The sequence below is a fragment of the Ciona intestinalis genome, chromosome 8, assembly GCF_000224145.3.
Source record: "Ciona intestinalis chromosome 8, KH, whole genome shotgun sequence".
NCBI classification, from domain to species: domain Eukaryota; kingdom Metazoa; phylum Chordata; class Ascidiacea; order Phlebobranchia; family Cionidae; genus Ciona; species Ciona intestinalis.
In genome coordinates this window covers 2,807,154-2,824,065 of record NC_020173.2, presented here as the reverse complement: position 1 = coordinate 2,824,065, position 16,912 = coordinate 2,807,154, and the positions used below count along the sequence as shown (strand labels likewise).

The 16,912-nt window shown below is 35.1% G+C and overlaps 6 protein-coding genes across 6 annotated transcripts; 4 read left to right on the top strand and 2 right to left on the bottom strand.

The window, feature by feature from the left end:
• The first annotated feature begins 91 nt into the window (after positions 1-91).
• Positions 92-3,547, top strand: LOC100182981 (peptidyl-prolyl cis-trans isomerase CYP22-like). The gene is made up of 6 exons (XM_002128583.5): positions 92-338; positions 528-616; positions 1,195-1,282; positions 1,712-1,804; positions 2,339-2,426; positions 2,988-3,547. The coding sequence occupies exons 1-6, from the start codon at positions 282-284 to the stop codon at positions 3,098-3,100; spliced, it is 528 nt and encodes a 175-aa protein (XP_002128619.1). The 5' UTR covers positions 92-281; the 3' UTR covers positions 3,101-3,547.
• LOC100185341 (testis-expressed protein 47-like) lies at positions 3,372-5,564 on the bottom strand. Its single transcript, XM_002128667.5, has 6 exons — positions 5,376-5,564; positions 5,179-5,266; positions 4,820-5,007; positions 4,486-4,546; positions 4,096-4,185; positions 3,372-3,734 (listed from the first exon to the last, which is right to left on the bottom strand). Exons 1-6 carry the CDS (start codon positions 5,489-5,491, stop codon positions 3,534-3,536), a joined length of 744 nt encoding a protein of 247 aa, XP_002128703.1. The 5' UTR covers positions 5,492-5,564; the 3' UTR covers positions 3,372-3,533.
• Positions 5,565-5,760: 196 nt separating this feature from the next.
• On the top strand, positions 5,761-9,661 carry LOC100180633 (DNA replication licensing factor mcm5-A-like). The gene has a single exon (XM_002128689.4). The coding sequence runs from the start codon at positions 6,028-6,030 to the stop codon at positions 8,254-8,256; it is 2,229 nt and encodes a 742-aa protein (XP_002128725.1). The 5' UTR covers positions 5,761-6,027; the 3' UTR covers positions 8,257-9,661.
• A 635-nt stretch (positions 9,662-10,296) lies between these two features.
• LOC100184524 lies at positions 10,297-10,977 on the bottom strand. Its single transcript, XM_002125079.1, has one exon. The coding sequence runs from the start codon at positions 10,975-10,977 to the stop codon at positions 10,297-10,299; it is 681 nt and encodes a 226-aa protein (XP_002125115.1).
• A 466-nt stretch (positions 10,978-11,443) lies between these two features.
• Positions 11,444-15,248, top strand: LOC113474415 (serine/threonine-protein kinase SBK1-like). Its single transcript, XM_026835402.1, has 4 exons — positions 11,444-12,618; positions 13,829-14,031; positions 14,170-14,439; positions 14,503-15,248. The coding sequence occupies exons 1-4, from the start codon at positions 12,594-12,596 to the stop codon at positions 15,211-15,213; spliced, it is 1,209 nt and encodes a 402-aa protein (XP_026691203.1). The 5' UTR covers positions 11,444-12,593; the 3' UTR covers positions 15,214-15,248.
• Positions 15,249-15,403: 155 nt separating this feature from the next.
• On the top strand, positions 15,404-16,872 carry LOC100178260 (evolutionarily conserved signaling intermediate in Toll pathway, mitochondrial). The gene has a single exon (XM_002128840.4). The coding sequence runs from the start codon at positions 15,442-15,444 to the stop codon at positions 16,855-16,857; it is 1,416 nt and encodes a 471-aa protein (XP_002128876.1). The 5' UTR covers positions 15,404-15,441; the 3' UTR covers positions 16,858-16,872.
• The last annotated feature ends 40 nt before the right edge of the window (positions 16,873-16,912 follow it).

The following is a 16,912-nucleotide window of genomic DNA, read 5'->3' as shown; positions in this document are numbered from 1 at the left end:
TGTCATAGATATCTCCAAGACATTTGGTAAATCGGGGAGTGTTGCTTTAAGGCCCTTTTAAATGCTTTGAGTAATCGTTAGGTTTAGCAAATAGAATTATTAACCCCCAAAAAAACTTGCAACATTCTTCTGTGGTGTAGCAGAAATATATAGAAACCTTCTCTATTTTTGAGAGAAAAGGAAAAAAGGACACTTTATCAATAGAAAATCAAAATCTCGCTTTTTTTGTGTTTGTATTTTGATATCACGTGGAGTTTTGCATTTCACCATATTAAAGTATTATGGCCTGCGACGAAAAAAATCCGATTGTGTTTCTGGAGGTTTCAGTTGGGGGACAGGTAATTTTTTATAATCTAATGTGTTTTTTCTAACAATAATTTACATATATTTGCATTATGGGATGCTATAACACTTGCTTATCTGTTATTTTTCTCTGCTGTTTAAATGAACACAACCCTTGTTAACATATTTGTCACATATATATGTTTAATTTTTTAATGAGTTTTAATAAATTTTTCATGTTTCAGCCAATTGGTCAAATCAAAATTGAACTTTTTGCCGACATTGTTCCGAGAACTGCTGAAAACTTTCGCCAATTTTGTACAGGAGAATTCAGGTGATACAATACTTAATTGCTTAATAATAATTCAGTATGCAGAATTTCACAACATTTTCCATGCGCAGCGCAAGACTGATATTTCTTGTGTAACATACAGCATTTAAATTTCAAATTTACTGTGATAACATAATAAACATTAAATTTCACAGTCCAGGGGAGGAATTCTCATCTACAAACTAAATTGGTGGATTAGATTTGGCTTTTATTAGGGGGACTAAAACTTATTGGCTAAATTTTAAATGATTAACTTCTGTAATAAGTTATGCAGAAATTTAGTTGCCCAACTAGACATAAAATACACAAACTAAATTTTGGTCGGCCGACTATTTTTATTTCAGATGACTGCGAGCGACTGAATTTAGTTTTAGGCGAGAATACCTTCACTGGGGTGTAAAATATAATGTTCATTGTGCTATCACAGTTAATTTGAAATTAAAATAGTGTATGTTATAAATAATAGTCTTGATCTAGCAAATGAAAAATATTGTAAAAAAATGCATTTTTTTTATGTATATGCTTGCAAGTTGCAATACTGTACTACTGTACCTGTATTAATAATGTAACTTACCACGCAGGAGAGATGGAATTCCACTCGGATATAAAGGATGTTCATTCCATCGTGTCATTAAAGACTTCATGGTACAAGGGGGAGACTTTGTACAGGTCCGTGCAAGTTCTTATTTCCTATATATGATCATATAATAAGCAATAAGCTACATGTTGAAGATATATCTGTGACTTCGTGGCATGCAATGTCAGTGCTTTTAGGCTGTTCTTGCAAGCCAATTTTTTCTATGTAAATTTATCAGTCATTTTTTCTGAAAAGTGTTAATCACTAACATCTAAAGTCAATACGTTTGGTAACTGCTTGTCCATTGCTAAGACCCTTTTTTTATCCTAAAATACAAATTATGGTGTTTATTTAACCCTTAAATATAAATACTAACTCAGACTTTCTACTATTGCTTGGTAGTTGGGAACTTGCGCTTTTCGGATTTTGACACATTCTCTAACATTTAGGGTCTTAAACATTAAAATAAGGTAATTGATAAAGATAGTAGATACCAAATATTGCAATTTTTACCTACACAGAACAACGGTACTGGCTTAATGAGTATTTATGGAGGAAAGTTTGAAGATGAGAATTTCAAGATGAGACATACAGGACCTGGTCTGTTGTCTATGGTAAGTTCAAGTGTTATTATTAGTTTGTTGATAGCTCAATCTTGGTCATGTATAGGCCATAAGCATATTATGGTAATTAGTATTTGTATTTCAGAAGTGCAAGTTTGTTTTTTGGTTAGAACAAAAATTATAGACACATTTTATTTAATAGTCCATATACATGTAAATTTGTCTATGACTCTACTTGTAATATTTATATTTCTTTATATTTTTGTGGAATTTGCTTGTACACTTCCTAATTAAAAAAAAACACAGATTAAACACAATGTTATCCCTGTATGTGATTAATCATCAGGTAGTAACCCTTTAAATAAAAATAAACCCAAGTTTGAAAAGTTGCAATTTACTGTAACATCAAATTATCAGCTATACAAACAAAACAAAATCCTTTCGAAATAATCACCTACAATGTAACATACTAGATAACTCGTAAGCTGGAGTTATATGAACACCCATGTCATAAAGACTGTCGTTTTCTGGCCACAGCAGGATAGATTTAAGTTACATTCATTTACCGGTTTGTTAAATTTCCAGGCAAACAGTGGAGCTCACACCAACGGGTGCCAATTCTTTATAACTTGTGCCAAATGCGATTTCTTAGACAAGAAACATGTTGTATTTGGTAAGTTTAAATTAAATTTTATTTGTATAGAAAGTAAACAATGTTATATATATATTGTGTGGTTCTGTTAACACTGATGTTGTTTTTTCTATTTTGTTTTAGAATTTGCAATAAAGCTAGCTTCGTTTTAGTGTTTAATTACATTTTCAGCCATGTTATTCAACAGCCAGTGTTTAAATGTCTTTGTCATTCTTATAGCTTAACCATATTAATAAAATTATAAAAATAAAAGTAACATGAGTTACAGATGTGACTGGTGTGTAGCAAAATATATTGAAAGAAATATGAAATTGGTCCGCTGGCACTATGTGGCATAACAATCAAATCCATTTAATTTTTTTGCGTTAATTTGAAATTCAGCTGGTAAGTTGTAAAAAATAAGGTAACTTGAGGTACAAAGCGTGTCTAGTGTGTTAGTAAAATATGTTAAACAATCATGTCCTTTGTCCCCTGGCTTTGTCAATATGTGTAGCATAATAAAAAATAAATAAATATTATAAATATATATGTTTTTTTTTAAATTATATAAGGTCATTTGAAATTGTTGTTTTATTTACGCAGGTAAAGTGTTAGGTGAAAGTTTGTTGGTTGTTCGAAAAATTGAAAATGTTCCAGTTGGACCAAACAACAGACCTAAGCTACCTGTTGTTATAACACAATGTGGGGAATTATGATGTCATTGATGCAATTGTGATGTCACTGAGGTTGTACAGTTGATGTTAGAAACTGTTCATGGGAAAAACATTGGATTCACTTGAATTTTTAGAATTTGTGTTTGTGTTGGTTTAAAAATATAAATTTAAAAGTTTCTGTTGTTTAAATTTTTGGCCAATATTATTTTTTGCTGTAAAAGTAAGTCGTTTGTTACCTAGTAACTTTTTTTAAGTTTTAAGTATCGAGGCTACTGTACAAATAGTAAAGAAAAAAAACAAAATCCATTTTTTAACAAGTGTCACAGAAAAAATGTATTACCCAACTACTTCAGTAATGCAGTACATATATATGGAAGTTCAATCATATAAATGCAACAGAAAACAATCCCTATTTTTTAGGATTTTTATATAAAATCAACAGTTGAGAAGCTATGTATCTTCTGTGTAATAAACCCTATTTTAAATTGACTGCAATATTTTCTTCAAGTGGCCACATTAGCTCGTTATCCAATGCTATATCCACTGGTTGGTCAAATAGTTTAAGAAATGCAGCTGGAGAGTCAAGCTCTGGTCGTTTTATGAGGAAAGCAAGTTGGTCTTGTGGGATAAGGAGATCAGGAACAGTTTCATGTAAAGTGTCCATAGCACTTGTTACCTGCAAATGGCTTGTATATATTTTTTGTTGTGGTAGGATTTTTTAATGTCTTATTGACAACCCTTATATAGTATATAAGTTAGTTATATGATGTTTGTGCTTTACACCTCATGTTAATTGTCCAGGTATATTATGGGCTATTTCTTCTACACTATAAAGACCGCCTGATTACATACTGTTTATTTACAACATGGGTGTCTTCCTATACACCAAACACACATGGTGCATTGTATTCCTACAACTCATGCTCACTAATACGTTACAACATAGATGTCTCTTTCTACACCAAGACAAACAGACACATGGTTAACCATACAGTAAACTTAGCCCAATCACAATCTTCAACAATAATAATACTCACATTAAGTTTTGGTGACTTAAGAATGAACATTCCAAGTTTAAGAAGGGAGGTGACGGCTTCAACAACCAATTCATCAACTCCTTCTTTGCCCTGGAAGTTACTTTTATATTATTTTGCACAAGCAGTTTATTTTGCACAAGCAGTGGTGACGGAACAAATATTTATGGATTCAATTTTAATAGATTGATATTTAATATTCATGCAGGAGAAAGGGAATATTATGAAAACGGCATTTTCAGTTATTTTTATTGTATCTTGTTTAAATTTAAAAGGTGTTTTATGTTTTTTTTTGTTTGTTGAGCCATGTTTAAAGGTTGTTAAATTGGAGGTTAATGGAGGTTAAAAGTTGTTAAATTGGAGGTTAATACACTTGTGTAAATGCTTACAAACCTCATATTCCTCCCTGCCCGATGTTATATTAAGAACTCTGTAACTCCAAGCTTGGTATAATCTGTAAAAAACAGTTTATATCATTAATATGATAAAAAATCATGTATGGTTGTAAGTGTGCCTGCATGTAGCTGCTAGTACGCTAGGGTTCAAGGTTCATTACTGGTACCATTGTGGGTGTATATGTAGCAAGACACCGACAATTCTCAAACCCAATCGTATGGCTTAATTATCAGTCTGACAATAAAAAATTATTTACAGTTAAATACCGGTACAATTCTTTATTGAATTAGTAACAAACTTATATTGAGTATCAGTTTGATTGACATTTTACCTTGTTGGGACATCATGACTCAGTGTGAGTATTTTAGGATCTGTAATTAATGTATTTCCCTGCGACACAAGCTTATCCATATCCCTCAGTATTGAGTAGATCATATCAGATGACGATTCAATAAAATGTACTGCATATCCAGGATATATGAGGAGAATTCCTGATACCCCTTCAGCTTGGTGTGTATTCTGTGGTAAAGTAGTTTGATCTGACTAACAAATCTACACTGTGTTGTTATTATGCTACATCACCAACAGTTAATATAATTTTAAGTCGTTGATTGTTGGTTGCTCTATAAAACAGACCACAATGTTAAATGTCTAAAATTTAGACTTTGTGTTTATAATAAAAGAACAAACCTGTAACTCTTTGAATAGTTCTTCATAATAATACCCAAGATCTCGTTTATCCAACAGTTCTGGGGACAATTTTGCGATGTATACCAACCTTAAAATATCATTACATTGCTTAGATATGCAACTTTGAAGTCCTTTTACATGTATAAGTTAACACATGACAAAGAATATTCTTTTTAAATATGACAAAATAGTTTTACCTGTGAAGTAATGCTTTTTTATTAAGTGCTCGCTGTTTTTCTTCTAGAAGCATAAAATACGACACCCTTGATTCGTAGACTGTTGAATCTGGTTCATTTTCATGTATAGAACCCATAGTCGTGCCAAGTTTATAACAGAAATACAACTTTATTTTGTAATACTCATTTGAAAGAATTCAGGGGAATCACCTAATACAAAGTGGTTGCTACGGCAACGAAAGTTAGATTAGAAATCTTATATTTTCTGATTGTTTATTTCTTCTTTATAACTAAAATACACAATTTTTTTTAATTTCAAAGCAATTTTAAAAAGTTACAGGTATACAATATCGCTAAGATCTAAATTACTCCCTAAAAACATTAGTAGACTTGTTCATTGATTCAAATTTGTATTGTTTTTATTAAAATATTCTGCTTTATAGCTAAGGGTCTTTAAATTCAATGCGTACCAATTTCGTTAAAAGTAACCATGTGTAGTTTTGAGTTTAGTTTCAAAATATTTCTCACACGGCATCACTGGTATAAAATTTGGCGCGAAATATCTCATTTCCCCGCGCTTTGCTGGAGATCTGTTATCAGTTCTTTAAGTTGCTTTTGTTGACGTTATTTTTTGTTTGGTTTATTCAGTTGTTTAGGCGTTTAGTTATTCAAGATGGCGATGTCTGGGTTTGACGATCCTGGCGTATTTTTCAGTGACAATTTTGGCTCAGAAGAACAGTCGGATACTGCGCAAGTTCAACGCACTCAAATCAAGAAGAAATTTCGAGATTTTCTGCGCGAGTACCACGTCTCTGCCGCAGCGACTGGCGTGTCTTATCTGTACAGAGACGAACTTCGAAGGCACTACAACTTAGGGGAGTACTGGCTGGAAATAGACCTTGGACATCTGGCTTCGTATGACGATGAATTGGCTGATTTCATATACCAGCGTCCTGCGGAGTATCTACCGCTATTTGAGCAAGCAGCGAAAGAAATTGCAGACGAAGTTACGAGACCAAGACCAGAGAATGAAGAAGATATTAAAGATATTCAAATCAGTTTTAAATCTTCAGCTAGAAGTGTTTCAGTTCGTGCCTTGAATGCAACGATGATGTCAAAACTGATTAAAGTTCCCGGTATAGCTGTGTCTGCCTCATCAGTAAGAGCAAAAGCGACACAAATCGCTCTTCAGTGCCGATCATGCCGCTCCACTATTTCAAATGTTCGTGTCAACCCCGGTTTAGAAGGTTACACCCTCCCACGAAAATGCACAACTGAAGCACAAGGCCGAGAACCCTGTCCAATTGACCCATACTTCATTCTGCCAGATAAATGTGTTTGTGTTGATTTTCAAACTTTAAAATTGCAAGAGGCACCAGATGCCGTGCCAATGGGTGAGATGCCACGGCACCTCCAACTATATCTTGATCGCTATTTGTGTGACCGCGTCGTGCCTGGTAATCGGGTCACGATTATTGGCATATACTCCATTCGACGTGCAGCTAAGGGTGTTACAGCTAAGAACAGAGAACAAAAGGGGAGCCGAGTTGGAGTTGGGATCAGGACTCCGTACATCCGAGTACTTGGAGTGGAAGTGGAGACGGGAGGACCTGGAAGATCAATGGGCAACCCCTTCACTCAGGAGGACGAAGAAAAGATCAGAAGATTAGCTGCATCTCCAAACATCTACAACACCATCGCGAAGTCAATCGCCCCGTCAATTTTTGGAAGTCTTGACATTAAGAAAGCTATTGCGAGTTTGTTGTTCGGAGGATCAAGGAAGAGACTTCCGGATGGATTGACGAGGAGAGGAGACATCAATCTTCTTCTTCTTGGTGATCCTGGAACTGCCAAGTCTCAACTGTTGAAGTTCGTAGAGCAGGTATCGCCAATTGGTGTTTACACCTCAGGGAAAGGTAGCAGTGCTGCCGGGTTAACTGCAGCAGTGATGCGAGATCCAAATTCGAGGAACTTTGTAGTGGAAGGAGGAGCTATGGTGCTTGCTGATGGTGGAGTCGTATGCATTGATGAGTTCGATAAAATGAGAGAAGACGACAGAGTTGCGATTCACGAAGCAATGGAACAACAAACTATTTCAATCGCAAAGGCTGGTATTACAACTACGTTGAATTCTCGATGCTCTGTTCTTGCTGCTGCCAACTCTGTGTATGGAAGATGGGATGATAGTAAAGGAGAACAAAATATTGACTTTATGCCAACAATTTTGTCACGTTTTGACATGATTTTTATTGTAAAAGATGAGCATGATGAGAAACGTGATGTGACACTCGCAAAGCATGTGATGGGAGTTCATATGGCAGCGAATACAACTTCAAAACCAACTAATGAAGGCGAGATAGATATTTTAACTCTCACTAAATACATTTCATTCTGCAGAGCACGCTGTGGGCCACGCTTATCAAAAGCAGCTTGTGAAAAGTTGCAGAACAGATACGTACTGATGCGTTCAGGAGCGAGGTCGCATGAAATTGATACGCAGAAGAAAACTTCAATCCCCATTACAGTGAGGCAACTTGAAGCTGTTGTGAGGATCACTGAGTCTCTCGCAAAGATGAAACTCCAAGCATTCGCAGGAGAGGCAGAAGTAGATGAAGCTCTTCGTCTCTTCCAAGTCTCTACTCTGGATGCGGCTCTAACTGGAGATTTATCCGGAGTAGAAGGATTCACATCCACATCTGATCAGGAGGAGCTAAACCGCATCGAGCGTCAAATCAAACGGCGCTTTGTTATCGGATCCCAGGTTTCCGAACACGCCATTGTACAAGATTTCGCGAAGCAACGATACGATGAACGAAAGATCCACAAAGTTCTTCAACTAATGATGAGAAGAGGAGAGATCCAGCATCGCATGCAGCGGAAAATGCTTTACAGACTAAAGTAATTCCAAACCTAAAGATCATTCCAATCTTCATAGGAATTGTAAATATTTTCCTCCACCGAATTGTGAAATTACAAAGCCTCTCTGATATAGTACTTATGTGGGGTAAAATGGGACACTGATAGTAAGTAAATCCCATATTTCCTGTTTTTATTTTTAACCGACAGTTTTAAGAGATAGGTCAGAATTAACTAGTTATGTGAATATTTTTTGTTTATTACCCAAAACAACAAGAAAACGATTAAAAACATTTCCCATCTTACCCCACCCTACTATAGAATGATTTTTGTACATATGTATATACCATGCCTTTGTGATATCGCTTGCTTTTTCTAACCTGTGCTATTCATCACTGCCAAAAGTGCTTGCACCATCAGTGCTGCTTGTATATATGTATATACCTTGCCCAATGATGTAGATATGAAACTACTGACTGTATATTGCTGCTATTTCTATCAGTGGCTAGTGTGCTACTGTAAGAAACAATATGTAAATAAATTTCTTTCGTTCTGTATAAATTGTTGGAGCAGAAGTTTTTGATATTCATAGGTGCCTTCTGTTGATAAATGTAGGTTAGTTATGGCGCGGTAACGACAGTTGTTAAAACTCGAGATTTATATAACACATGGCATACAAATTATAATTTGTAGGTTTAGTTGTACACTGGTTTCAAAATTATACTAATTGTAAAGAGTCTATGAACTTAACGAATTACTAGCTTTTTTTAGAGAAGCAGAAAGTATAGTCACAAACAATATATCATTTGGTTTATTGTAGTACAAGAATAGGTGCATTTATTATAACTTACTGTAACAATAAATAAATTAATAATTAAAATGTATGATGTAACTTTTACACCAAAACTAATGGTAATTATAGCGATTGTATATTTTTTTTTCATCTGGCAGTGTTTTGAATTATTGGCTTATTCTTTGAGGTCCGACTTAACTACTAGAATATCATTTTAAAACTTTCTGTTACTCGAAAAAACTAATGCAGGCTCATTTAGTTTTAAAAATTATGTCTTATGTTGAAAAGATTTCCATGGCAGAATATTCTATAAAGTATAGCTATTTATTTTAAGGTTCTGTTAATCTGTTTTATACTTGGTTTCAATCCTAAAACTTTTTGTTATTTAAAAAATCTAATGCAGGCTCATTTAGTTTCAAAAATTATGTCTTATGTTAAAAAGATTTCTATGGCAGAATATTCTATAAAGTATATCTATTTATTTAAAGGTTCTGTTTTATTACTTGCTTTCAATTTTAGATCATACTCTTCGTTCAACTTTTCCATTGTGGTACATTTAATATAATAATATTCATTTACATAATAATGCAATCATTGTTTCTGTGTAATTCATATATTGGAACTAATGGAAAGTGAAACTTCAATAATATTTAAAAAAGCCAAGTCTCTTACATTAAAAAATTAGGAACTTAAAATTATTAGTCACAAAGTGAAAAAGGCATTTAAAAAAGTTTGGAACCAGTACCATATGAATCAGAATTGCACAGATGTGGCACATGGGGGCCAGTTATATTAATTTATTTCCCTGTTGCACTAAAAAAGTACCAGGTTATTTAAAAACTAGCGATACAAAGTATTGGCTGTAAATTGCTGGTCATTTAAAAAAATGTAAACCTAGCATTTTGGAATTAGAATGACATAGATATGGATTGCAGTTAGAATTGTTATTAGACTATTGCATAGTTGCATTAAAAATATAAAACACATTCGATATTAAAACTAGTGATACAAAGTATTAGCAACAAAGTGGTAACATGCATTTGAAGAACATTAAAACCAGGAACTAGAATGATTCATTCTATTGAAAATCACAGTATATTCTTTACCAAGTACATTTAAAATATAATTAATAGCTTGATTGCAAACATTTATTTTAACATAAAACCAATAATTTCCAAAATTTGTCCATTTGATGGCCTGTTGTATAAAATGTTATGGTCTGTTATATAAAAACAATTTCTTGTTTAAAATTTAGCCATTTGATGGTCTATTACAACTTGCGTTGAATCATAACTAATCAAACTTCAGAGTTTTATAGCACAAAGCAAATATGTTATGTGGCGGAGATATGTTCTTGAACGGCTGAGTATCAGTAACTTTATCGACATAAGTGGTAATATCTATACTTTTGTGTACGATCATACCAAGTTTTTTCACTGCTTTTAAAGTATACCCCGATGAAGGTGTTGTGACAAGACAATCACATTTCTGATTTATCGCCAATAATTCAGCTCTTCGCATTAACTCAGATGCCAGTCCACGTTTTGTGTAATTAGTATGTACAGTGATCATATTCATCATAAACAGTTTGTTAGCAGCAAGCTCTTTTAATGGGTCTTCTTCTATTTCAGCTACTAGCCTTAAAATAGGCGCAGACCATGTATATTTAGCAGCTAAACGTGTTTTCTCTGGGTCTTCCTCAGTGGCTGTTTCTTCTGTTGGTTTTTCCACAACCTCGTTTAGTATAACTCCAACCAATTTATCCGAATCGAAAGCACCAATTGAGAAATTTTGTTCCAGATGTTTTTTGGTGCGATACTTATCTACAGGAATAACATCTTCTATCGGCACGTTTAATACTTTTCGCATCTCTTCATTCGGTGAGTAATAGGCCCCAATAAAGTCTTGAATCTCTATTACATTTTGCAACGATAGCCGTTTATATTGGACCTTGCTTAACTGGGAGTCAGCCATCTTCGCTGTTATACAAGTGCTGACTTTCGCCGGTGTCATAATATATTCGTTCCGGTTGAAATATTTGTACCGGGCGCTATTGCGCATGCGCCAAGACGCTAGTGTGTCAGTGTTACTCCCATTCAGTCGAAAAAAAATATAATTAAAAAAAAGAAAACAAATTAATATTTTTTTCCGAATTTTTTTTTCAGTCGGTACGTGTTTATTAGAGCTCGTATTTTATTTGTTCCGACCTACTGCGCATGTGCAGTGGCATTTCGGCGCATGCGCAGTAGCGCCCGGTACAAATATATCAATCGGAACGAATATATCACGACACCGGCGCTAATGTTGCATTAGTCACCTACGTTTGTTTGCTAATGTCGTGTGTTAGTAGGGTGGGGTAAGATAGGACACCGATTCGTTATGTTTTCTTGTCCTATTTGATAGTAAACAAATAACATTCAAAGAATTATAAAACCTTATCCTTACAACTTCCATATACCGTTTTTAGTTTTCACAACACGATCAGGATATTTGGATATTATGTGCTAAATGTGTCATGTGACTTCTGTCTTCCTCCACCCAGAGGTAATAGGTTCAAGGGCCTTTGCTGCTACCATTGTGGGCATTTTGCTTCAACCCGGGGTCCGCCAACGGGTTGCCAAATTACTCGTTAGCTGTTACGCGGAGCATAAAACAGAACGCCCGTGTCATAACGACTGTCGTTTTCGGCCACTGTACGCGAGCATAGAGTAAAGTTACATAATCATGTTTTGCCCATGTTTTTTTTTCAATGATGAATATTTATAGATGCTGGTATGTTGTATGACGGGGTGATGACCTTTGTAATATATAACTCTGGTTACATAGCGGACAAGTTATAATTCATATGTCTAATGTAGCAATGCTGGTTTCAAAATAATATTTACTGGAAAATTACTATGAAATTAGTTAGTTATATAGCGCCAGATTTAAACAATGCAAAGTAAATCCCCTTTAAAGTAACATGTGTGATAACGCGGTTGTATATGAAACAGTACACCCGTGTTATAACGACTACCGTTGGTCCGTAACTATATAGATTACAGTGTTTTATAGCACAAAGCGAATATGTTATGTGGCGGGGATTTGTTCTTGAACGGCCTAGTATCAGTAACTTTATCGACATAAGTGGTAATATCTATACTTTTGTGTACGATCATACCAAGTTTTTCACTGCTTTTAAAGTATACCCCGATGAAGGCATTGTGACAATACAATCACATTTCTGACTTATCGCCAATGATTCAGCTCTTCGCATTAACTCAGATGCCAGTCCACGTTTTGTGTAACTAGTATGTACAGTGATCATATTCATATTAAACAGTTTGTTAGCAGCAAGCTCTTTCAATGGGTCTCCTTTAATTTCAGCTACCAGCCTCAATATCGGTGCAGCCCATGGATATTTAGCAGCTAAATATCTTTGTTCCAGGTCTTTTTCGGTGGCCGTTTTTTCTGTTGTTTTATCCACAATCATATTTAGTATAACTCCTATTAATTTACCCGAATCGAAAGCACCAATTGATAAATTTTGTTCCAAAAGTTTTTTGGTGCGATATTTATCTGCAGGAATAACTTCTTCTATCGACACCTTCATGACTTTTCGTATCTCTTCATTTGGTGAGTAATAAGCCACAATAAAGTCTTGAATTTCTATTAGATTTTGTAACGAAAGTCGTTTAAACTGGAACTTGCCTAACTGGGAGTCAGCCATCTTCGCTGTTATAAAAGTGAAGTGACTTTTGTCGACGCTAGTGTTGTATTTTATAGTAGGACCGACGTATGCTTATTGATGTCATGTGTACATAGCAAACATTAGTGTGTCCAAAGTCCACGTTTTGTTTAATTTTTGCTTGAACGCAATTAAATGTACGCCTGTTCTGTTCAACCATAGATAGGCTACATTTTATAAGGTATATTAAGGTATCTATATGATTCAACCATAGTGTGAGCTAATAGAAATGCGCAAACCTAAAGTATTGAAAATCGAGAACGCTGTAAATCTTTGCGTGGCTATACAATTGTAGTCTATACAGTATACACTGTAACTATACACCATGCTAAATAATGCCCGACAAAATGTATGTAAAAGAAAAAATGTTCACCACAAAAAAATATGCGGGACTCTAAATTGTGTAAAACTAATTTAATATGATACTTAGGATTAACCGAGTAAGCCTGGAATATTTAAATATGATTTGTAATCAATACAATTTAATCTAGTAATCTTAACCGCGTTGAAGGGTTACCTATATTGCTGAGATGTTTGGTCCATTAAGCTAATCATAATAAAAATCAATTGATCTGTTTTCAATCAAGTATTTCAGAAGCTTAAGAGCCTGCGGTTAGGTTATTGGACTGGGGGTTCGTATTGGTTTATTTTACAATGTCTTGGGAGGTAATAATAAACGTTTTATTTTTTACTGTGCAGTAATAAAAGGTTTAAACCATTAGATTAACGTTCTTATATTCAGTTTACTAGTAGGCAAATAAAAGTATACAAACGGTAATAAGTATAGTAAACTAACAGCATATACGGCGAGGCCATAACCTGACAAATTCTAGCCTTATGGAAAAGGATAGTTTAATGTCAATATGTTAGTGCTAATAAATTTACGTCTCTTTTGACAGCGAATCAGCGCCAAGTTATAAAATATTTACGTGGTAATTTGTAAGCAACACGGCAACACGAGGTGTCTGAAATTAAACACCAGTGTTTTGTACAACAACTGTCGTTTAACCGCCACGCGAGGCAAATTATATTCACATTCATTTACATCTACAACGTTTGGGATTAGAGGTTAACAAATGTAAATGGATTTTAACGAAGAGTCGGGAACAGTTTTGTCCCAAAAAGATAAAGAAGATCAAGATCCTGATGCAAATTTGATCTTCTATGAGAAGATGCAGCTGCTTGGAAGAGGAAAATTCGGTAAAGTTGCTCTAATGCAGTTGGTGGGATGCGACATGGATCAAAAAAAGACAGAGGAAGGAAGTTTATCCATGCCGAGGTTGAGAAAATACAGTTTACAGGTAAGATGCATGGTTTTCTCAATACCTATAACCTCAATGCATTGCGTGCTTTATTGGCTATTGTTTTGAGAAGACATCCATGTAACTCTACGTTGACATTACAGTGCATAAACATACCATGTTATATTTTTTATCCAGGCCAATATTAAGTGTTGCACAGAGAAGTCCTTCGCGTTAAAAAGAATCTGGAAAAAGAAGCAGTCTCGAAATAGTTACTTAGCGGAGATTGAAGCTCACAAAGTGGCATCTAAACATCCATGCGTAGCTAGGCTGTTTGAACAGTTCGTATATTCGTTCGAGGACGAGTTTGGGTTCGGTGTCGAGTATTGTGCTCATGGTGATTTATCTCAAATGATTAAGAAGTCAAACCCGATGTCGGAAAGACTCACAAAGTCGTGTGTCGCCCAGGTGATCTAAGACAACTATATGTTTGACAAAGAACATGAAATGTTAAAAATCCTTTTTTTCTAGATTTGCAGCGTACTCCGTTACTTACACAAACAAAATCTGGTCTACTTGGACCTCAAACCTGAGAACATTTTAATTTACAATCAACAACGTTTTCACCTAAAACTTTGTGATTTCGGTTCAACTAAAAATATTGGAGCACATGTGACGTCACTTCACTCTTTGAACTGCAACTCGTATACATCCCCAGAGAGAACGATTCGAAAAAATGTATTATCTGGTACTGAAACTGTCGTGGTAGGACAGGTTTTTGGTAACAGTTGCGAAAGCAGTAAGCGGTGCTACAAAGCCGATGTTTCAGCTGATGTATGGTCAGTGGGTGTTTTAATACTAACACTACTCGGCGGAAGGGAGCCTTGGAATAAACCTTTAAACGGTGATGTTCTCTATAAAGACTTTCAATTGTGGAAAGACGGCCATTTTTCGATTGCACCAAGAAGCATTAATGCAAATTTCACGGAACTGTGGCGTAATGCTGTGACTGGCCTTTTCAGTGTAAATCCAAACACCAGATGGGCCATGCATGACATATGGGACTTTATATCACAGCCTTGGCTACACACCGAAACTAAACGTCATGACGCAATCGAAAATCTTATTTGTGATCCTATAATGACGTCATTAGGCGAAACCAGAAGACCGATGTTTTTTTCGCGTTGTCTGCGGTGTTTTCATCGCACAAAAGAGTGTTTGTGCAGAATTATGTCGAAATAAATACTGTAAGGGCATAAATGAAAAAATCTACCAAAGGAATAAGTTATAAAAAGCCCTACCCTTGTGTATATAGTCATATGGGCATATTCTCTCATATCAGAACGATTTGGTTTACCACAAGAAAAAAAGATTATTTGAGAGAACCGACAAAAAAAAAAGAAGTCGCTCATTTCAGAAAAGTCATGCCTAAGTATAAAGTTTTACAACGCTAAACAGTTAAAATGAATCATGAATATTAGTAATGTTTTACACCGTCAGGCAAAATTTGTTACCCGTTTTGGCAAACAGGCAGTTAAAAGACATGGGCCTAAATCACAAAACGGCGCGGTTCCTATGAAGTTACTACACATACACTGTCCTGACTACTCTAAAAGTTTAGTAAAGACGAAAAATGTGGAAATTAATTTTAAAAACCCCAGGAAGGAAATTACTAGAAAGGAGATCGACGATTGCGAAGAAGAACAGATGATTAATTATTACATAAACAAAGCTAAGAGTTCTCTAAACATCGTTGACGATGTAGATTATTACGACATAGATCTAAACAAGCGAACCTTCTATAAATTGGTCGACATTTGGATTAGCGAAGCTGGTTTGGCTCGTCGGGGTCACAGAGAGTTTATTCAAGCTGCAATGCACGCTATGCCAAAGTTTAATGTCGAATCTGACATAAGAGCATACGTTCGGTTATTGGACTGTTTTCCTGACGGTAAACATACGGGAATACATAGAAGCCATTGGTTCTATTCTGCATTTCAAGACAAGATTGCAGATCACTCGATTGCTGAAAACCTTGTGAGTCAAATAAGCCAACACGGTGCTATTCCTAATGATAAACTGTTCAATAAAGCATTGGAAATATTCGGAAAGTTTAGTCCAGCCATGTTAGCTGTGAGACAATGCTTATTTTGGTATCCACGAATTATTGCTTTTCAGAAACACCCAATTTCTGTATCAGATTTTAAAGAGTTATCGCCAACTGAAATTGCATTTCATGGGTTGCGGCAAATGAGCCCTGGTTTAGATGCAAAATTCCGAAATTTTGAAGTTTTACAATCTGAATGTGATGAAATATTAAACACAGACCAACTGGACTCAGTGGTTAGCATTCAAACACCTGAACAACAGTCAATGCTTGCAAAACATGACCCAGATTCTCCAGTTTTTATACAAGGTCCTAATACTGTTTATGTTAAAAACAAACAGTTACAATATTATGTCATGCGCTCAGACCCAAAAGAATTAATACCTGCGAAAAAAGAAGTAAAAACTACAATGTTAACCAGTAAAGAATGGTGGCAGGAATTTTACGGAACAGATTGGGAAACCAATAAATCTTATGTTGAAGGTAAAAATTATATCTTTCCTGATGAAGAATTTTTTCCAAGGGTAGAGTTGGAGGATGGCCTTGGTTATACTGAGACCCGCATAAAAGAAATTGCCCAAGTTGAAAAAGACACTGAAAAAGTAGAAGGACCCGTGTATGCCATTGCATGTACTGACTATACCTCACACGCTGCACTGAGGACATGGGTCCGTGGGCTATTAGAAGATAATAAGAATTTATCCCTCTGTACTGTTATGTTCCAGGAAGAAACTCCATTTTTGTTGTCAGCTCCGAAAACTGATCCAAATGATGAATAAATTATTTTACACTAATGAATTGTTGAGTTGAGGTACAGTTTTATAACTTTACCTT

Coding starts and splice junctions, on each gene's coding strand:
- LOC100182981 (XM_002128583.5), top strand. CDS start 282: ATGGCCTGCGACGAAAAAAATCCGATTGTGTTTCTGGAGGTTTCAGTT. Junction 617..1,194: donor TTTTGTACAGGAGAATTCAG/GTGATACAATAC, acceptor CTTACCACGCAG/GAGAGATGGAATTCCACTCG. Junction 1,805..2,338: donor GACCTGGTCTGTTGTCTATG/GTAAGTTCAAGT, acceptor TTAAATTTCCAG/GCAAACAGTGGAGCTCACAC.
- LOC100185341 (XM_002128667.5), bottom strand. CDS start 5,491: ATGGGTTCTATACATGAAAATGAACCAGATTCAACAGTCTACGAATCA. Junction 4,547..4,819: donor AGTCATGATGTCCCAACAAG/GTAAAATGTCAA, acceptor TGTTTTTTACAG/ATTATACCAAGCTTGGAGTT. Junction 3,735..4,095: donor TTAAGTCACCAAAACTTAAT/GTGAGTATTATT, acceptor AGCCATTTGCAG/GTAACAAGTGCTATGGACAC.
- LOC100180633 (XM_002128689.4), top strand. CDS start 6,028: ATGGCGATGTCTGGGTTTGACGATCCTGGCGTATTTTTCAGTGACAAT.
- LOC100184524 (XM_002125079.1), bottom strand. CDS start 10,977: ATGGCTGACTCCCAGTTAAGCAAGGTCCAATATAAACGGCTATCGTTG.
- LOC113474415 (XM_026835402.1), top strand. CDS start 12,594: ATGACTTTTCGTATCTCTTCATTTG. Junction 12,619..13,828: donor TTTTCGTATCTCTTCATTTG/GTGAGTAATAAG, acceptor ATTTTAACGAAG/AGTCGGGAACAGTTTTGTCC. Junction 14,440..14,502: donor CAAAGTCGTGTGTCGCCCAG/GTGATCTAAGAC, acceptor CTTTTTTTCTAG/ATTTGCAGCGTACTCCGTTA.
- LOC100178260 (XM_002128840.4), top strand. CDS start 15,442: ATGAATATTAGTAATGTTTTACACCGTCAGGCAAAATTTGTTACCCGT.